Genomic DNA, 19,827 nt, shown 5'->3' with positions numbered 1-19,827 from the left:
GAACATATAAATTCTTTCCTACACTTAACACCTGCCAATGAGTGCTAGTGATTATTTACCATAAATATTGCAATTATTCCCAATATTTATTCTATTTACTTTATTCCATTTTTATCAGTAACTTCTACAACTGCAAACTCATAGGCTACCATTAGATCACTATAAGGGCCTTTTACACGGGCGGTTTCGTCGCGCGACTCGGCAGCGCAACCAAAACGCTGAAGCATGCGGTCAATACGCGCGACCGGGTCGCGTCAGCGAATCGCCCATGTGAAAAGGCTCGCTGCTGAGAAGCGCTGGTGCAGGCTCACTCAGCCTGGCTCAGTCGCATCATGGACTCTGATGAGGAAGTTGTTGCTATCCTACTTCTCCTTCGTCGTCGTTGACGACAGTCAAACACAAATGAACAATCTTAAAGCAGACAGTGCTTCCTCCTCCGCCATCCTTTCTTATTTTGTTTCATTATGTCTTATAATTTCGCAGTACAGTTCATTACAGTTTCATAGTACATCATTCCCTCTTCCCTTGCGGTCGCGCGTTCGAGCGGCACAAAGTCGCCTGTGTGAAGACTCCAGCGAACAATTGCCGTGATCGGTCGCTGGGACAGGCGTCTAGCCGCCTTAGTGGCGCGCGTCGATCGCTCGTCTGAAAGCCCACTAGCAAAAACAATGGAAAGCTAAGGGGAGCCACTTCCCCCATGACTCGGCGCGCGACCGAAACGCGCGTATGAAAGGGGCCTAACTCGTTTCCTGAAATGCGCATGTATTTTTTTTTTTTTTTCACACTGCAGACAACAGAACAATAAGCCCACTCAAGTCCCTTGAATATGCTAATCATAGTTGCTGGTGTTTATACAATGACAGCTTCATAGTTGTCTCTCCTTTGACAAGCAAGATACTTATTGTGCTAACTAGGGCCTGCAACAAAGGCACAGACGCTACTTGGTAACCCAATCTGGAGGCTGGGGCATTCCTGCAAAGAAGTGATAGCCAACAGACACACCCAAGGCCATGACTAATGGTGATCGCCTGTGTACCTGCCAGGGACTCCTTGATAATGTGAGGCGCCAGCCAGACCCACCATAAGAAATTAACATTATGAGCTTGAAGAGATACATCACGTTAATCATATTTGCATCAACAAAGTCCACGAATAATAACAGGCCTAATAAATAGCACTGGCTTCTGAAACATTCCACAGTACAAGAAAAAATTAAGGATCATCTTAGTGTAATGGCTCATGGAAGCTATTAAAGGTAAATTCATGTGGTGAGAAGTCTGTTAAAGTAACAAGTGAATTGTGTTAACCTTGGCAAATTTCCTACCAGTAACGACATGAAAAATAAATCAATTCATCAAAATAAGAAATAAAGCACCTTAGAGATGAGAAAGTTATAATGCTCACCATCATCAAGGTGATAATACTCAATACTCATGCTGAGAGAGAAATGAAGAAAATGCTCTGTTCAGTCATGTCAACAGTGAACTAGCATTCTACCAAGAACCCAAACACTTCATAGAATTTCCCACAAAGGGCAGCTAATGTTATCATCAGAACCTAAACTACAATGATCCTAATAGTTTTCCTACTTTCTTTTCCCGCACAACAATCCTTAAGAAGTGGGGTGGCAAGGCTATACAAAGTCGTTTTGAGAGAAGAAACGCCGTCTCCATGCAGCATTAATGTAACGATTAAATTACACTGAATATTCACAAATGATCATGCATCCAACTAGTTAATGAGTGAATTTGATTATTGTTTTACATATAGTAAAGAGATTCACTTACTACTGCTCTGCACGCTCCTGAACACCACACTGTAGTATAGTCAGCAGAGAGTTATGATCCCTGAGTGGACCACTGAGCACAACACTCACCGTCCGCGTGTCACTCGGGCCAACTCTCACAGGTTCACCATCTGCCTCAGCTCGGCTTCGAACTTCACTCAAAACAACTGGTTGAAGCTTCACTTCAGCTTCGAACATCAGAGGCGGGAGTTCTAAATGTCTGTGCTGGCAGGAGTGAGTGTCCTGGCATTACTGTGTGCCTGTGTCAACAACCAACCAGGCAGCATGTGAACGCTGACTCCAACACTACTACTCCAACTCCACTAGTGTAGGCAGCGGTGTGTTTTGTACGTCACGTGAAATTATTGTTTTGTTTCAGCAATTTATGATACAACTCAATGCTTTTTTCGTCTTGAAATCCTAGTGCTGCTCATCACATTCAAAGCTGTTAAGAAGTAAATGGATCACTCAGTTATTGAGTTTAAAACAATGCTCGAGACAATATTACCATATTGGACAGTAATGCAAAGAACAGCTGCTGTGAACAAATCTCATTTTTTTCATGTAGTGCAACAAACCGCAATGATAATTAAAAAAAAATGTTTGTAGATAAGTATTCCTGTTTGGTATTTTTCTTTCAAGTGTTTAAATGAACAAGGTGTGTAATTTGTGGTGACAGTATTTGGGGCTTTTAGGCGTAGAGTTGGCCGCAAAAAAAAAAAAAAAATCAATCAATCAATCAATCAATCAATAAATAAATAAATAAATATAATAATAAAAAAAAATACTGACCTTGACCTGGCGACTATAGCGTGCTGGAGCAGCGCCTGGCTCGGTCAGTTCACTTCTGCTTTTCCGGAACCACACCCGCCAAGGATTACTGAGAGATGTCGGTCTACGCGTATCTTTATTTACACTGTACATACAGGTTTGATTGGTTCGTATATTGTAGATATTGCAAAATCATACATAAGGGTATTACGTAACAAAAAAGAGCTGCAAAGGAGTTTCTAATAACTTTATAAACTAACATATATTGATATAAAAAATCTGAATGAGGAATGTTGCACGCGCGCGCTCGCGCACGCACGCGCACGTGCGCGCGCACACACACACACACACACACACACACACACACAAGGCTCTGCCGTCAGGTACAAAACATATGTAACATAAAAAGATGGCGGCTTCGATAACTAGTCTGCAAAGTTGTAATCAGACATATTCCTCTGTGGCCTTGACGCGGCGCCGTCAGGAACACGACGAGCCGTAACGTTCTCGTCAGGAAGCTGGGGTTTTACGTACTCAGGCCATGAAACAGGAAACATGGTGCAGTAAGGGAACATGAAGAAGGGACTGCCACAAACACATTCTCAACGGAAAGAAGATGCATTACATCAAGGTGTGCAGGCTTGAGTGTGGCCACATCAATGCTACACTGTCACCAGCCACTTGGGGAGCATGTTGTTCAGTAATTATCAACAAAACTGGGACCAAACATACAGAAACTCAGACTGCAGCCATCTCTTGGCTGAATCAACACCACCACTGGTGCTGGCACGTGTCTTCAGCAGTGTTGCACTGATGTGCCCTCACGAGCCGTTGGTCCTACCGGCCTTCCTCCAGGCCACGAACAGCAGGGCGGGATATGCAGGAAATTACGACATAATCCTTCTGCACCTACCACTGCTTCATTTCATTAATGTTATGACACTCACTACTTGTTGTCACCAAAGTGTTATGCATACAAAACATAAATAAGCATCTAAAATGAATCTCAACGTGATGAATCTTTGTAATACCAATTTTTATTTGAATTTACTTTTTTCTTAAATTTCCCGTAAAATTAATGATTCACAAATCAGAATTCAACAGAGAAATATCGTCCACTGAAACAGTGCATGACTTAGACCAATGACACAATGTATGTACAACCACGGAGCAGATCAACACCACACCAGCACTATCTGATAACACTGAAGCCCCGCAGTACAAGTATGAACTACACAGATGCACTTAACAATACAGACATCCAGACAGGCCACACAACACTGCTATTGCGGCGACCTTTCACCAGCCACCAGGTAGTGCAGCCCGTCACCGCCGTGCAACAGACCGCGGCGCCACCAGTGACCCTCGTGGCCGGGACTCACCCACATGAGCCTGGCCCATGACAGGCGTCCCGGCGGTGGACGATGACGACTCCGACACATCGAAGGGCTCACACTGACTTCTATCACTTGTCTTCGCATACCAGTGACGCTCCACCACGCGGCCCCTCCTTCCCTGCCTCTCCCTGCTGGGGGTGAGGCGGGAGGAGGTCGGCAGCACCAGCTCAGCACAGTCCTTGAATAAACTTGCTTCGTCCCGCTCACTGTGGCGAACTCTCACACCTCAGCTGCTAACGCTACGATCATATGGGAAGAGGAATAATTATTAGCTCTTCAGCAACACATACACTTCCTTGTTGACAGTTCATGGCATCCATGACACTGCAGTGTACACTACCAATATTCAGCACTCGTGTATTCTGTAGGAAGTTTCCCTTTCCTGACGCAGTGCACGGCTTCACCACGGTAGTTTGAAGGCTGTTTCCATAATATTTGTAAGCACAACATTTACAATGATCTTTTCATTATGAACGATCTTTTGCAGTATCTACATGGTCGATTTATATCTATGTAACGACTATCATTAAATCTACACAAACAACTACAGCTAGTGGTGGCACATGGGAGTGTTACGCGTGTGTCTTGATCACAGCACGACTGCGAGCCTCGTTCCACCTCCAGCGGCTGTGTGCAGTCCACCAGTCCACTACTCAGAGTATTCTTGTATGTCTTAATTCGACATGTTGACGAGTGGACTTGTAGATAAACTTTAATTAATTTCAAGTGTATGTTCAGTGAAATGTTCTGGCAAAAGTGTAAGAGAATGTGATCCTTCACTCCTGTCTGCTGCTGAGCTGTACTGTCAGAACCTTGTAAATGAGATTTAAGTTTGCACGATTTTAAGCACATTCGTTGTCATACTGCAGAGGAACAATGTCTAGAACACATATGCTTTTACCCACAGACACTTCACAATTCTTACTTAACAGCTACAGTTCAATAGTTGCCTTTAATTAGTACGGGTCACGGAATGAGCTACACATTGGCACTAAGAGTAGATGGCGCACCGATCGACGCGTCCTCACTGTCAGTATCACTCAGAGTTCAGTTATTAATTCAAACGACTCACTGAGAGTAGCAGCACGGAAGACGGGTCACCGCTACTTCTTGGTGTCCGAAGCAATGATGGTGGGACGCTCCAGCACCGTGTGAGGCTGGATGGGCGGCGCGTTCTTTGCCTTGGAGAACGCTTGCAATGAGAAGAATCGCGTCTTGTCGCAAGCATCAACAGTGGTCACGTGTTGGAAGTTGCAAGGAGTAGAGATCTCCGTCTTTTTCGGTGCTTTGTACTTTGGTAACTTCTCTTTGATTTTGTTCTTCTTCTTGCTGGGGCCAGAGAGCGAGATGTTGGCGGGATCGGCTGTGAGTCGCTCAATGTGACTCAGAAACTCGCAGGCAGCGCGACCTTCGTTGAAGGAGAAGCCCATGCGGCGGCGGTGATCGGAGGACAGGTACAGCGTGTGGAACTGTGGCTCTTGGGCGCGGTAGGATGTCAGGTTATCCACCACGTCTCGCCACAAAGCAAAACCTGTCCCCTTTTCAGCCAGAACGAGCTGCAGCTGCCGTTTGTCCCTGGAGCGTGTGTCGCCCAGGTCCAGCAGCAGGATGGGCACACCTGTGTACTTGAGTTCCCAGGTGCCATGTGTGGCGCCCACGCCGCCCTCACTGTACAGGTTGGCCATCGTGCGGCACACCCATAGCTGAGTCTTGTGGCCTCGGAAGAAGGTCTCGATGCGCGACACGTCCTCGTCCGTCACAGCCAATGGATCCTCAGGTTCATCTCGGCGGTCGGTCAGCGCCCGCAGAGAGTCATACTTCTCATTGATGCGCCGCACCGCCTCCACCTAAAATAAACAGGTCACATTAGCAAAGTGCCAGAGGACATCAATAGCTTTTCAGGAACCTACGTTCACTTGACTCGGGTGTGTGGATGTTACGTAATCAGAAAAACCAGAAGATGACATTTAAGCCATTCATCAAGTCACCTCAGCATTCACTCATATCGCGTTCACATTTACACTTTATAAATTCTACTTGACAGCTTCATATCAGCCTTCATACGTAATGATCTCAAGTAATGTGCATTTTGACTATTCTTCATTAAGCTTAGAAAAAATCGTGCCTCTAGAGAGCCTCACCTCCTTGTTGGCCGCCACCTTGCGGATGTCGATGGCAGAAGAATATATGGGTTCCTTGATCTCTTTGGTGTCGTTGTCCACCTCGTCCTCGTCCTCAGCCGCTTGGTAGACGAAGAGATGTGGCGTGGAAGCGTAGTGCGGCACGTGTCTCGGCACGCCCACCTCGTTGAGGGTGGAGCCGCCCCGCACACCGCCCATAGTCATGCTGTTCCTCGAGGGCTGGATGGTGCCGGAGTGTGTACTGTCCGGCTTGTTACTACTGTTGATGCTGTTATAAATGTGGATACTGTTGTTGTTGGTAGTGGTGGTGGTAGTGGTGTTGTTGGCGCCGCTGTTGCACTCTCCGCCGCAATCGTAGGTTCCTTGGCACATCCTACACCTCCTACGACACCTCCACGCTCTGCGCCTTCACTCCTGTTACGTTAATCGCCACGAGCGACTCGATCTCATCTCGAAGCTTTGATAACTCCACAGACACACACAGGCACGTTTACAACAGATGGTGCCGATTTGTCAGGTTTTATCTATCACTGGTTCTCTTTCCTTCCCTCTGTATCATACGCAGGGAAGTAACACCACACTTCACCGCTCAACCACACAATAATCTTTTCCACACGGTTGAGTGAAGTTTGCTGGGAGATACGTTGCCTTGTGGCGCGGAGCAGCAAGCCTGTGTATAGCACCTCCAAACGCTCTGCACCGACACTGGTGCTGATGCTACGGCTGCCGCGCTGTCAATGAATACAGAGTGTCAGAGTTAAATCCCCGCGACTTCTAACCCAAGTGACGTCACGGATCTCCAGCCAGTAAGAGAACGGTTAGCCAACTTTCAAAGGCGTAAGTCTGTCGTCACACTTCAGGGAACCAATGCCACGCTCGGGGTCTGATGTCACACCGCTACACTCCAATGAGAAGGGACTCGTGGGAGCTTCTTACTTCACCACTCGAACCAATGGAGAGCCTGCAAGGAGAAAGAGAGAGCGTCATGACTCAGGGCACAAACATAGCAAGTGAGTAGTGTGGCAGCGATCCCCCAAGGTAGGCTGAGGGCGGAGGCACTACAATCAAATCACGTCGACTGGTGGGTGAGTCACTGCTCCCCCGCAGCCACAACCACCAATGGGGAGTTGTGGCTGCGTCTCACTACCACAGAAAACAGTGACGAACTCCATTCACTGAGCGAGACGAGAAGGCGGTGTTGGCATTCGCTTGACGATTAGTGAGCCACATTTATTTACATATTAATCAGCTTTCCCGCCTCGATCTGCCACGTCAAGCGATACTAGGAATCTGAAGGGTGTTGGGAATATTAGTAATAAGCAAGGGTTGTCATTCTCTAAAGAAAGAAAAAAGATTCTACTGATCCACTCATCCACACAAAAGTAAAATAACCCTGGAGAAACAAACACATGACTGAGGGAAAATTAAAGTCACTGATCTAAATCCTACTTGCTCGCGGCGCAGCACATGACGAGGAGTAAATGAAAAGCTTTAAGCATTTTACAGGTGATGTCACTGTGAGGGAGGCGCGAAGGGGGAGTGGGGGAAAGCCTGCGAGGCCACGGAAAGACAAAACAAAACAAAACAACAGCAGAGAGAGAGAGAGAGAGAGAGAGAGAGAGAGAGAGAGAGAGAGAGAGAGAGATTCCACCTTCAATGCGGGAAATTCACTATTCAGGTAAACAACATCGTTACCTGGGGCCGTGACTATGACCGCCGCTTTCTTCTGGTTACTTGGAAAGACGTTCACTGCCTAATTGGTCTGCTGAATGTGTCAGACTTCCTAGTAAATGATGAGACGAGAAACTGGCATACTGGCTGCATATATGCTGAGAGAGAGAGAGAGAGAGAGAGAGAGAGAGAGAGAGAGAGAGAGAGAGAGAGAGAGAGAGAGAGAGAGAGTGTTAAGCAGTCTTTGCTGACAATACGCAGGACTGACTGCGTATTGTGGTATATGAGTATATGAGTTGCCACGATTTTCTCCTCCCAGTGTCTCCCGAAATGCGCATCGAGCTCTGCGGGTGGCAGTGAGCCACGGCGCGCGAGACGCTGTGCCCCGTGAAGGCCAGACAAATAAAGCGGAAGCAGGTGTGAGGAGGAATGGGTATAGAGCCCTTCCGCCTCCCGTGTTTCCGGTGGCCTGACGGAAAAGTGACCTGAGCTGACCTGACCCTTCCGCTCTCCAGGACACCAGCGCCACGTCCCCGCCTGTGTGGCGAGGCAGCCATTAAGTACTAGGTTACGATCTGATGGTTTTGATTTTCAGTATTATAAGATGGCGTTCACATGGTTCTCTCTCTCTCTCTCTCTCTCTCTCTCTCTCTCTCTCTCTGTTCCTATCATTTTTGCCTTGTCGCTTCTCTCAAGGTTGCCTTAACTTCGTGAATATCGAGGTTCTTAATCCTTACAGAAATCTGATAATTGTCACTGGGTTATTACTTTTACCATCAGTAGTAGCAACAGCAACAGCAGCAGCAGCAGCAGCAGCAGCAGCAGCAGCAGCAGCAGCAGTAGTAGTAGTAGTAGTAGTAGTAGTAGTAGTAGTAGTAGCAGCACACTTTTCCCTCCACTCGTCAAAGCCCAGGGAAGGAATGGGCGGCGCCTCCTTTACCTGAGGCAGGGCGGGAAGCACTCGGCGGGGTGTGTTTGGCTGCCTCGCAGGACGTCCTCTTCCGGTGACGGTGACGTGGAAAGAACCTCGCACAGCCTTATCTACGTTTCTTGATGCCAGGCACAAGTGGCGTTAGGTGGCGCCTGCGTTCTCCTCACTCAAGACTGGCGTCCTGTTGTTAAGGAGTCATGAGCACTATCTTCATCACCATCATGGTTAATCGTCAACTGCGCAGTGAGGGCGGCGAGGAAGGTGGATGCGCCCTGCCCAACGCCTTCAAGCAGGGGATGAGGCATATTCATAATCAGTGGTTTGGAAGTTAAAGTGCCGCTGAAATCACCTTCTAGTGCAAGTTACTGCTTCCCAGTACTTCCCTGTGACATCATCAGGTCACACACAGGCGCCATAACAGCCGCCTGGGACGATGGACGGTGACGCGTAGCAAGACCGGTGCAGAGCAGATCCGAGCGACTGTTTACAGACTGCGAGGAAAGGACTCTTGAGCAATGCCAAGGTAAGGAAGACGGCCAAACAACGCCTGCTTCCTTGCCTCGTTCATTTTCTCTTCACTCCTTTGCCTTACATCCACTGGTAAACTCGCTGCCTTCCAGTTACACTTATTTATTTTCATCTTATTTCTTCTGCTATGCATTAAACGATGTACACGAGAAGAGAAGTCCCAAGTTCAGTTAAGCAATAAGCACAATTAGCACACATGTCCCTGTCAGTGCCGTAATGAGGAGATCAAAGGAGGTTTGAGAAAAACCTTCATCCTGACGCCGCCCTCCTGCTGCAACGAATGACGTCAATACCTCTGGGACTCCGCCATCCCCCGCACTCCTGTTAGCGCTGGTCGAGCCCGCCTAGCGTCAGAAAGGCCGCGGTGAGTAAGGTGATTTTTACTAAATATACAAAGCTGCTCGCGGCGTCGAACCTAATCAGGATGGAGGAAATACATGCGTCGCATAAGAAAAGAAAAAAAAATGCCAACATGTGTAAATAGAGCGTCAGGTCCCAGCGGCGACACAACTAAACATCCGTCGGATATCCTGGCCCTGGCCTGCCCTGGCTTGGCCCTGACTCACGTAACACTCCCCCGCAGCCCGGCACAGCCTTATTCGGCAGTGGGCAAGGTGGTCGTCGCGGGCTGCGGTGATGCCAGGCTGCGGACTGAACCTTGATGACAATGCAGACTCCACAAGTGAAAGAAAGATTGACAGGCAGCGAGATATGAAAACACGGAGGTAGTGTCGTGCTGGGTGTTCTTGACAAGGAAACCATTACCAGCTTCCTTCACTGTAAAGATGAACACACAAGATAAAAAAAAAATACAGACTATCCAAAACACGTAACCAACAAGAATGAGTTAGGGAAGACTTCAGGCTGCCAGGAAAGTGTTGTCTTTCGATCCAGTTTAAAATGCACCCGCAACAACACGTTTACCTTCAAAACGAGGCGAGGACGAGGGCGATGAGTGTGTCGCGTCGAGGGTCTTGGTGAGGCGGAACTAGCATATGCAGGGTGTGGCCGCTGGTCTGAGTGGATGCGTCTGGCGTAGGAGTGAAAGGTGGAATGAGAGAAAAATGTTGCCTTAACGAGGATAGTGTAGATGTGAATGAGTGTGTGTGGGTGAGCATGCGGGGGAGCGCCTCACTGCCCCATCCTCCTCCTCCCCATCCGGTGACGTCACACGCAGGAGGGTCGCTATCACACGTGCCGATAGCCGGACGCCAACCGCTCTCAAGTGGATGGAAGGGAGTGATGGAACGCTACAGGCCAAACAAAAGGGGAAGAGGGAAAGGAAAATGCGTAGCTCCAAAGGTAGTGGATGAGTGAAGCAACAGAACAGTGGCAGCAAAAAATATCTTAAGACAGAAATGACTCCACAATATACTCGTATAATCTTATCCTTCTTAAGACTCGAAGCGCCTTGAAAGAAGTATCAGATGACCAGAGAGATCACCTTCATCTAAAGAACATGATTATTCGCTGACGCAGCAACAATGAGGTCGCCCACTGCCTTCTGTGTCAATGTAAAGACAAAATAAACAAATAAACGCAAATTCTTTTCACATAATTCCTTAGCCACCTATAAACTGAGGAACACAAGACGTCCACTACGCCACGAGGGGCGCCCCGGGAGGAGGAGCGGGAGGAGGAAGGGAGAGCTCGAGCTACTGACGTGGGTGGAGAGATGTCAGTCAGGTTTGATTGTCTCCTTGATTTCTGCACAGAGACACGTGTTGAAGACCTGAAACTAACACCCGAGTGGTGCGGGGCGAGGACCGCCAGCCCGATAGCACCCACGTGCACTACTGTCAACTCCAGAGTTAACTCCTTTCCAGACACCTGGCATGATCTCTGTGTGTGCGTGTGTGTGTGTGTAATCTCTCTCTCTCTCTCTCTCTCTCTCTCTCTCTCTCTCTCTCTCTCTCTCTCTCTCTCTCTCTCTACGAGTACATATATATATATATATATATATATATATATATATATATATATATATATATATATATATATATATATATATATATATATATATATATATGGATAACAGCGCAGTCGGACTAACGTCAGTTTGAGAGGCACTTACACGATACCTTGTTTGGTCGTATATTACAGTGTGACGCAGCTTCTCCTGATGTATTCTCGCCTTCGCTTTCATCCTAGCCCCATGATATAAAAATAGTGCGTTACTCACAATACCATTTCCACATTCAGAGCTGTTCAATTGAGGCGTAAGTTAACACATATATATGTCATTTGGGGACAGTGACCAATGTGAAGAAAGTGACACCACCAGACTACCGGACACCAGCCTGAGGCTCCCCTGCGGCGCCACTGCTGCCTCCTGCTATGGTGAAAATAAGCCGCCTGCAGGACGAAGGTTGCTCACACGACTGTCAGTGCCAGGAAATGGTCAGGGCGTAGGCACTGTAACACCCTCACCACACCGCCACACCCAGTGGAGTGTGCCACTGCCGCCGGTGTGGAAACGCCCATGGCAGGTGTCGACATGGCCCAGGACACAGAACCACACAGATTTCAGACGTGACGGGAAAATGTAAGGGAAACACAAATCTTAGTAGATCTCGTGACACTAATCCTCGTTGGCTCGTCGTGGTGGTGGTGGTGATGGTGGTGAGGAGGAGGAGGAGGAGGAGGAGGAGGAGGAGGAGGAGGAGGAGGGGGGAGGAGGAGGAGGGTGTCAAGATCCGGGTCAGCCAGGGTTCCCAAGTCAAACTCCATTAAAGCGAGACAGTGTCCAGCCGCGCGCCCTTTGTGAAGGTGCTTTTGTGATGCGTTGCCCGCCTGGCACCCCCCCTGCCATCCCGCCCCTCCGTGCCCTGTGTGGCGAGGGAACTGTGACTGGCTGAGGCAAGGTCCACGTGGCCCCTACAAGTGAGTGTCAGGAAAAAGAGTTCTGCGTGCTTAGCGGAATATACGCTGTGCCGGGCTGCGTTGATGCTATAGATTCTGCATTGACTTTCCTCTCGTCTTCTATGTCCTTTGTCTCTCCATGTCTGCTGTCCTTTGACATCCGAGGAGGGGGCGTTGCAGGGTCACACCCGCCACACTACACTCCTCTTCCTTCATCATGAGAAAGAGGAAGGAAAAGACCCAGGAAAGGAAAGGACAGGCAGGAGAGGGGAAAAGGGTGGTGGTTGAGCATATCGTATCCGGACTGCCGTCAGATGGTATCATTCTAGATGTTGTCGCTCTTTCCTTCCTCCTCTTCCTTCTGCTCCTCATCCTCCTCCTTCCCAGACGTGTTCGTGAGTACACGTCTTTGCGGCAAGGGCGGCATGGCCACGGCTATGAATTTCCTGGTCTACCTCATTGTATTTGAGTCCCACCCATCCACCCATCCAAACTTTCTTTTAATAGCTCCCCACCCAATGCTATGTAGAATCAGGAGAATTATGAAAGCGTGGCAAAAACAGCTGACCTCTGTCCCTGGAAAGTTAATAGGTATACGCGTACTTCCTCTTCCCCCCGCCCCAAAAAAAAAAAAAAAAAAAAAAACGCGCAGGTACATTAAAGCTGAGCGGCGTGTAGCAGCGAGACTCCCGCACGTTAGCCACCCATTAAGCCAACCGCAGACCCAGACTCCATTCACTCCAGGACAAAGCGAGCCCTGCCAATAACGTATTTGGGCCATTCGCAGGCGTAACATTTGCTAATACCAACATAAAAGAATACCCATACATGTGTAATGACGGGAAGCAATGAAAACAACTATGGAAAGCAGATAAACCCTCTTGTTTAATGGGTACTTTTATGGTACGAGTATACTGCTACTTGTCTTCCCCTTCTTGCCTCACCCTTATTCTTAATCCATTCTGCCCTTCGTCAGGTCACCATGGAGGAGGAAAATGAGAAGGAAACGGGGGAAACCCAAACATCAACAGACCTTTAGATCCTTGCCAGGCAGTTTGGTATCTGCTACAGGGCAGAGAGACAGGACAGTAAAGCAGCAGGAGGAGGAGGAAGAGGAGGAGTAGGAGATGCATGACGGATGAGGTGGTAGGGAGGAGGGAGGGAATGTCGTCCGGTGATTCATTAGCACCATGAGTAACAGAAGAAGTTATCAAACAATACTACTGACGACACCACTCTCTTCCTCTCCTCTCCATCCTTCCTCCCCACCCCCCTCATCCTCCCCACGCCTTGAGTCACCACCTGTAGTGGTGATGATTTGTTCACGCTCGTCTCTGTGAGGGAGACAGTAAAGACTCTAGTGACCTTTCTCATCCTCATCCTTCTCTTCCACCTACCCAGCCATCTCTTCTCAGTACTTCTACCTTCCGTTCTCACTTATGTAGTATGCACGCCTCTGACCTCCATTTTTTGATGTCACACACACACACACACACACAGACACTTTTTTATGGTCTGGCCTTCACCTTCTTCCTTACTACAGAGCCCTTCGTCCTTCTTAGTCTACTCTCTCTCTCTCTCTCTCTCTCTCTATCTCTCTCTCTCTCTCTCTCTCTCTCTCTCTCTCTCTCTCTCTCTCTCTCGGGCGGCGTCACTTGAGTTGCGGGAGCGCGAGGGCAAGACAGGAGGCGACGTGCAGGGAGGGTGTAATATAGGAAAAGATTGAGAGAGAGAGAGAGAGAGAGAGAGAGAGAGAGAGAGAGAGAGAGAGAGAGAGAGAGAGAGAGAGAGAGAGAGAGAGAGTTGGTGTGATTTTTAACATGACCATCTCTAACCATAAAAGGTAAGCAAGCGTTCAGTTGATGCACACACACACTCTCTCTCTCTCTCTCTCTCTCTCTCTCTTTCTCTCTCTCGTCTCTCTCTCTCTCTCTCTCTCTCTCTCGTCGCTGGGTAATTACTTGTTAACACGCTCTAAGTGCACCTTTTGAATAAACACAATATTTGTATATGTACAAAATTAATTATGAAACGTCAAATGGAAGAGAGAGAGAGAGAGAGAGAGAGAGAGATGAGAGAGAGAGAGAGAGAGAGAGAGACGAGAGGAGAGAGAGAGAACACAAAGAGGTTTACCTGTGTCATTAGTAGCACCTGCCCCGCTGCCGTCTCTGCCCCGAGCCACTCTGCAAGAAAATTGAAAATGATTAGGTGTATGTCCAACTCCTCCTCCTCCTCCTCCTCCTCCTCTTCCTCCTCCTCCTCCTGCTCCTTCTCCCACTTCTACTACTACTACTACTACGACTCAGCCACCTTCTTCATCACCTCCTCCTGCTCCTCGTCGTCCCGCTCGCCTCCTTACAATGACACACTTTGCTAATTCAACGCTCTATTTCTTTACTTGTTTATTCTACGTCAGCCCTTAACATGCTTGGCCCAATTAGTCATCAGGGTGGCTTGTCCCTTGTGACCCTGCACACACACACACACACACACACACACACACACACACACACACACACAGTCACCTCGCTAGCTTAGAATATCAATCCGGTGGTCTGTGTTCGTGGGCAGGATGAGCCTCCATCGACGTGACTGTGAGGGCGTGCAGGTGATCTCTGTTATCGTTAGTATTCGACCAAGTGTTAATTGTTACACCATACCACTTGTAGCTGTCACGCCCTGCACCTCATGTACGTGAACCCTGCGTAAATGTGTGTGCGTGTGTATGTGTGTGTGTGTGTGTTTGAGGGCCAACCCATTAACTGGAGCTGCAGCCACACCGCGCCTCGGCACCACGCAGGCCTCCGGGGCGCTATTTCCCTTTCGTGGTCCGCGAGAAAGCGTACATTACGGCAGCGTGTTTCGTCACGGCGCGACGCATCTGCTGTGAACTTAAAATCCATAGTAAAAGGGGGAAAAAATGTTTGCAGCAGGAAATGACTGCCGAGGGACGTCCCGGGAGACAAAGGACTCTGCTCAGGTATTCCGGTGACGAGGCTGATGAGCGGGAGTGCCAGGGAGGTTTGCGGATGCTGGGGGTGTGAGGGATGGGACTCGCTGCTGGGAGGGTGGCAACTCACCTTCTTCATATTACCTTTGCTGGCTCTTCTCTGAGACACGGTGGGCACGGGTGGGTTGTGGGCACTTCATATGACACACACACACACACACACACACACACACACACACAGAACTGATGATAGCTCGTAGTTATAGGCCAGTCAACACAAGCAGTCTGTCAACGGGTTTCGAAGCTGAGTCGAGGCGCCTCTGAGAATCTGAGTCAGCCATGCACGGCCGAGGGTGCCTCTCCCAGGCGGCGAGGAGCGTCCCAGGCTCTGCTGACAACAGGTGGCGTCGGTGGTGGGTGATGAGGCTGGGGGAAAGACGTCACGTGCTTGCTGACGTGTTAGTTTTCAGATGACGATGTGTGTTTCCTCTGATTTTCATTAACATAAGAACCTCAAACCTTATTTTCATTTTATGTATCTTCCCAGGCAAGGCGGCGCAATGGTTCGCGGCACAGCCAGCACACCGGAGTCTGCGTCTCGTGACGCTGGGTGGGGCCTCACGGTTTGGCGCTGTCACGTGCTGCGCGTTTACTGAATACACCAACACGGTTCAAGGCCATTCACTAAATTTTCAGGAAATAGAAGCTATAACTTAACACTAAACACACCTTAACAATATGACAATCCAGTAATATAGATATAATCTATTTATTGTTCACTTTGCAAACCATTTGTCTTGTTACTGAAAAGGCTGAGCTAACATCCTACTGGTGGCGAAGATGAGATGAACACCACTATCAGGAAACAGGTGCTTAGGTTTGATTTCCTCGTGAAGTTACCTTATGCTTTACTTCGACAGCCGGATGTGGATGAGGCAACTCCGCTGGTTCATGAGTTTCGAAATCCACAAGAATCACACGGTAAGTGGAGGGCGGCTCGTGCAAGATGCGTCATGCGATGGTGAAAACAATGCAGGTATGGGAAGATTAATAGAGAGGGAGGGAGGGTGAAGGATGATGCCCACGAGGTACGTAGAGAAATAATGAGAATAATATAAGTGGTGTGACTTTAATTAGCTTGGAAACCATAAATGTGAAACAACACGGGCAAGCAAGAGTGGGTGCAGTGGTGCGGCGGCCTGCAGGTGTCAGGCTCACTTCACCAGAGATATTCAACTTGAGAATGCCTACGTCAATACAACAAAACTTGAGAGAGAGAGAGAGAGAGAGAGGAGAGAGAGGAGAGAGAGACGAGGAGAGAGAGAGAAGAGAGAGAGAGAGAGAGAGAGAGAGAGGAGAGAGAGAATCCAGCAAATGTCACACCCGGAAATAAATCGCAAGAAGGTCTATAATAAGTAAGATGTTTCAGAGCAAGAGCGCTGTGTCCAAGGGCGACGGAATGAGAACACCAGTCCAGCATGCCACGCGCCCGCTGCTGCCGTGGGTGAGGTGAAATTATGGAAGACAAGGGTGACTCCCATCCGGCGCGAACAGGAGTGAATTGGCCAAGAGGCAAACGTTACACATAAAAGTGAGAGGTGGTGGTGGTGGTGGTGGTGGACGGCCCAAACCACAACACCAATGCATATAAACACCAGAGGTACTGAAAGTAGCACGGCCTCGGGAAAGGTGTACCAGCATGTGGCAGTTTGATGGGCTAGTACAGTCCGCCTCAAGCCTGCTGCTGACCATTATCCCCCAACACCCCGGAGTGCAATTAGTCCGCGGGGAGCCAAAGCGATGCCCCACATAACCCTGACTGACCTCTCGCTCGTCCTTTGCGAAATCCCGGCTATGGAATGACGTCAGAAGGATAAATACAAACAAAGAACAAAATAATGAGCAAAAATCAAGAGGCGCAGCGGCCACCATAGAATAGCAAGAAAAGGCCGAGTTGCGAGGCTGCCTCTTGTAATGATTTCCCAGACAGCGGAGCCTCATGGGAAGGGACGCAGCACAGCACTGGGCCACGGATGACAGCTTACAAAGGCCCCAGTCTGCTGCTGATGCCGTGACGAACCGAGGCTCGGCACACTTTCTATCTGCATAATCTTTATTCTAACAACGAGGAACATGCTTCTCTTACAATAACTCCATTTACAACCCAGAAACAAAGCGGAAGAGGCGCACTGTCCCAGATGTCACGGTCCAGCGCTTGAGAGAGTGGACACGGCGGTCAACTCTTGCATTACGAAGTCGACGAACCGTGTGCCCATCCGGCGGGAGGAAGCGATGCGCGCGAGGGAGAAGAGAGTTGCATACTTTGCCCTCATCTCATCCTCCCCTTCTCTCTCTCTCTCTCTCTCTCTCTCTCTCTCTCTCTCTCTCTCTCTCTCTCTCTCTCTCTCTCTCTCCCAACCCAGCCCGCCCCTTAAGCACCTGTTGCAAGATACGACCTCCGTCTCTCAAGCCCACGATTTACTACCTCTTGACTCTTAAGGGGCAGTGCCAAGGTGTCTTCTGGCCCTCCCTCGCGCCCTGTGGCAACTCCTTCCCACCCTGGCACTCCCGCATGATGCCGCCGCACCGCAACAACACCCCGGCACTCTAGCAACAATCTGGTTCCTAAATGCAGCGCTAAGGTGTTTCTGAATGAGTCGGGATTAGTACGAATGCAGATTTAAACTTATATTTTCGAGAGTAAAATATATTGATAACAAGAGAGAGAGAGAGAGAGAGAGAGAGAGAGAGAGAGAGAGAGAGAGAGAGAGAGAGAGAGAGAGAGAGAGAGAGAGCATTGTGTACTAAGTAAAACAATCATTAGAAAATGGAAGCCTTAAAGAAAATAAACTAAGGAAGCATGACAGAAATAGAAACTCAAGGTTTTGCTCTCAAGAGGATGTGGTGTTTGCTGCGCCACAGGGGAGAGAGAGAGAGAGAGAGAGAGAGAGAGAGAGAGAGAGAGAGAGAGAGAGAGAGAGAGAGAGAGAGAGAGAGAGAGAGAGAGAGAGAGAGAGAGAGAGAGAGAGAGAGAGAGAGAGAGAGAGAGAGAGAGAGAGAGAGAGAGAGAGAGATAAGCAGCAAGTAGACAAATACACATAGAGATAGACATGCACGTAGAAAGACAGGTATAAACAGACATACAGACAAACAGACGTATGATAAGATACATACACAGACTAACAAACAAAATGTAGACAAACAAACAGTACCTTTATTCAAAATTTCCGTATTTTTTTCTTTTCTTTCTTTTCCTTTTTCCTTTCTCTTCACCTTACATGTGTCAGCACCGCCATGCCTTTTTCCTGTCATTCCGACCTTCCCTCTCTCCCAGAATGAAACCCTGATATCCTTCCCTCCCTCCCTCTTATCCTTCCTATATTGCACTATTTCTAGCACTCGCTCTCCATTCTATTGCCACACGTTTTCCTACATTTAACTCACCATGACAAACCCTCCCTCCCTCGTTTCCGTCCCCTCTCACTCACCCATCATTATCATCGTCGTCATAAGGGTGATTGGTGGAAACAGATAAGTACGTTACATAAAGGGACTGCCACGTGTAGGTCTGACGGCTTCTTTCAGCTTCCCTTATTTTCTCAACGTTCTTTTGTTTTTTATCAGACTCTACGAAAGACTTCTCAACAACCTCCTTTATTCGTCGCATTTCCGTTTATTGCAGGTTACGTCATTACAACTTCTAATTTGGTCTTTCCTTCTATTTATTCATCAGTCCGGTTTTTTTTTTTCATTCCTAGATTGTCATTATTTTAAATTAGTTGGCTTTCTACGAGTATTATCTCCTGTTCATGCCCTTTTTTTTTCTTTTTCTTTTTTTCTTTTACAATTTTAGCTGTTTGTGAATTCACTCTCCCAATTCTCACCCTCGTCCCTCTCAACCTCCCCTAGTGTGGATAGGACAGTGACCAACCCCAGCCAGAATGTTAATGATGACGGCAGGCTTGACCCCCCACTCCTGCTACGCACATCCCACCCTCCTCCCTTCCCCCATACACACACAAACAGAGCCAGCTAAATATTTCTCCCAAAAGCCAACCATCACGAACTGGCAAGACCCAATAAGCGATTATGTTCATCTTCCTCACTTATCTAACTGTTTGTCTGTCTGCATGTATGGACGAGTCTGTGAGAGTAAGGAGAGGCACGGGAAATTGCAGAGAAATTGAGGAAGGAACGTTAAAAATGAAAAATGGAGATGAAGGAGGAGGAGGAGGAGGAACAGGAGGAGGAGGAGGGAAAACTGGCAGAGGAAGAGGAGGAGGGGAATACAAAAAGGGTGAGGAGGAGCATGGGCGTGGCACGAGGCAAAAGAAAAAAACAGCACATCAAGCACAGGTCAGTGACTCCCTCATCCTGCCTCTCCACGCAGCTTCCCTCCACCCCTCCACACAACCTGCCCCACTCCAGCCCTCCACGCGCTCTACCTCCACCCCTCCACACAACCTGCCCCACTCCAGCCCTCCACGCAGACTGCCTCCATCCCTCCACACAACCTGCCCCACTCTTTCCCTCCATTCCTCCATCAAACCTGCCTCCTTTTCTCCCTCCCTCCCATTCCCCACAGACTCCTTTCCTCAACGCAGCCAGCCTCCCTCCGCGGCCTGCACACAACAGTCCCAGCAGCGTGCAGGCCACCAATGCTCTGCCCCCTCCCCCAAGTGCTCCTAGTCCCCGCCTCATCCTCCACCACTTTCCACGAGCGACTCCACGGAACAGGTCTTCAGGATGGTCACCTCAGCGCACCTGGTGACTGGCCGCAACCCTCTGAC

General features: G+C 48.7%; 2 protein-coding genes across 3 annotated transcripts in view; both read right to left on the bottom strand.

Annotated features, from left to right (window-relative positions):
* LOC135107428 (hemicentin-2-like) overlaps positions 1–2,065 on the bottom strand; it is a 194,722-nt gene extending 192,657 nt beyond the window's left edge. Inside the window, exon 1 of one of the 2 annotated variants that reach the window (XM_064017280.1) lies at positions 1,788–2,065. The gene's annotated coding sequence lies outside the window, so the exon portion shown is untranslated. The remainder of the gene's footprint in view (positions 1–1,787) is intronic. The other variant, XM_064017282.1, reaches the window with a different exon arrangement.
* Positions 2,066–2,680: 615 nt separating this feature from the next.
* LOC135107431 (uncharacterized) lies at positions 2,681–14,270 on the bottom strand. The gene is made up of 3 exons (XM_064017286.1): positions 14,221–14,270; positions 6,096–7,056; positions 2,681–5,801 (listed from the first exon to the last, which is right to left on the bottom strand). Exons 2-3 carry the CDS (start codon positions 6,465–6,467, stop codon positions 5,058–5,060), a joined length of 1,116 nt encoding a protein of 371 aa, XP_063873356.1. The 5' UTR covers positions 6,468–7,056; positions 14,221–14,270; the 3' UTR covers positions 2,681–5,057.
* Between the last annotated feature and the right edge of the window lie 5,557 nt (positions 14,271–19,827).

The sequence above is a fragment of the Scylla paramamosain genome, chromosome 15, assembly GCF_035594125.1.
Source record: "Scylla paramamosain isolate STU-SP2022 chromosome 15, ASM3559412v1, whole genome shotgun sequence".
In the NCBI taxonomy this organism is placed as follows: domain Eukaryota; kingdom Metazoa; phylum Arthropoda; class Malacostraca; order Decapoda; family Portunidae; genus Scylla; species Scylla paramamosain.
This window is presented reverse-complemented; position numbering and strand designations above follow the sequence as displayed.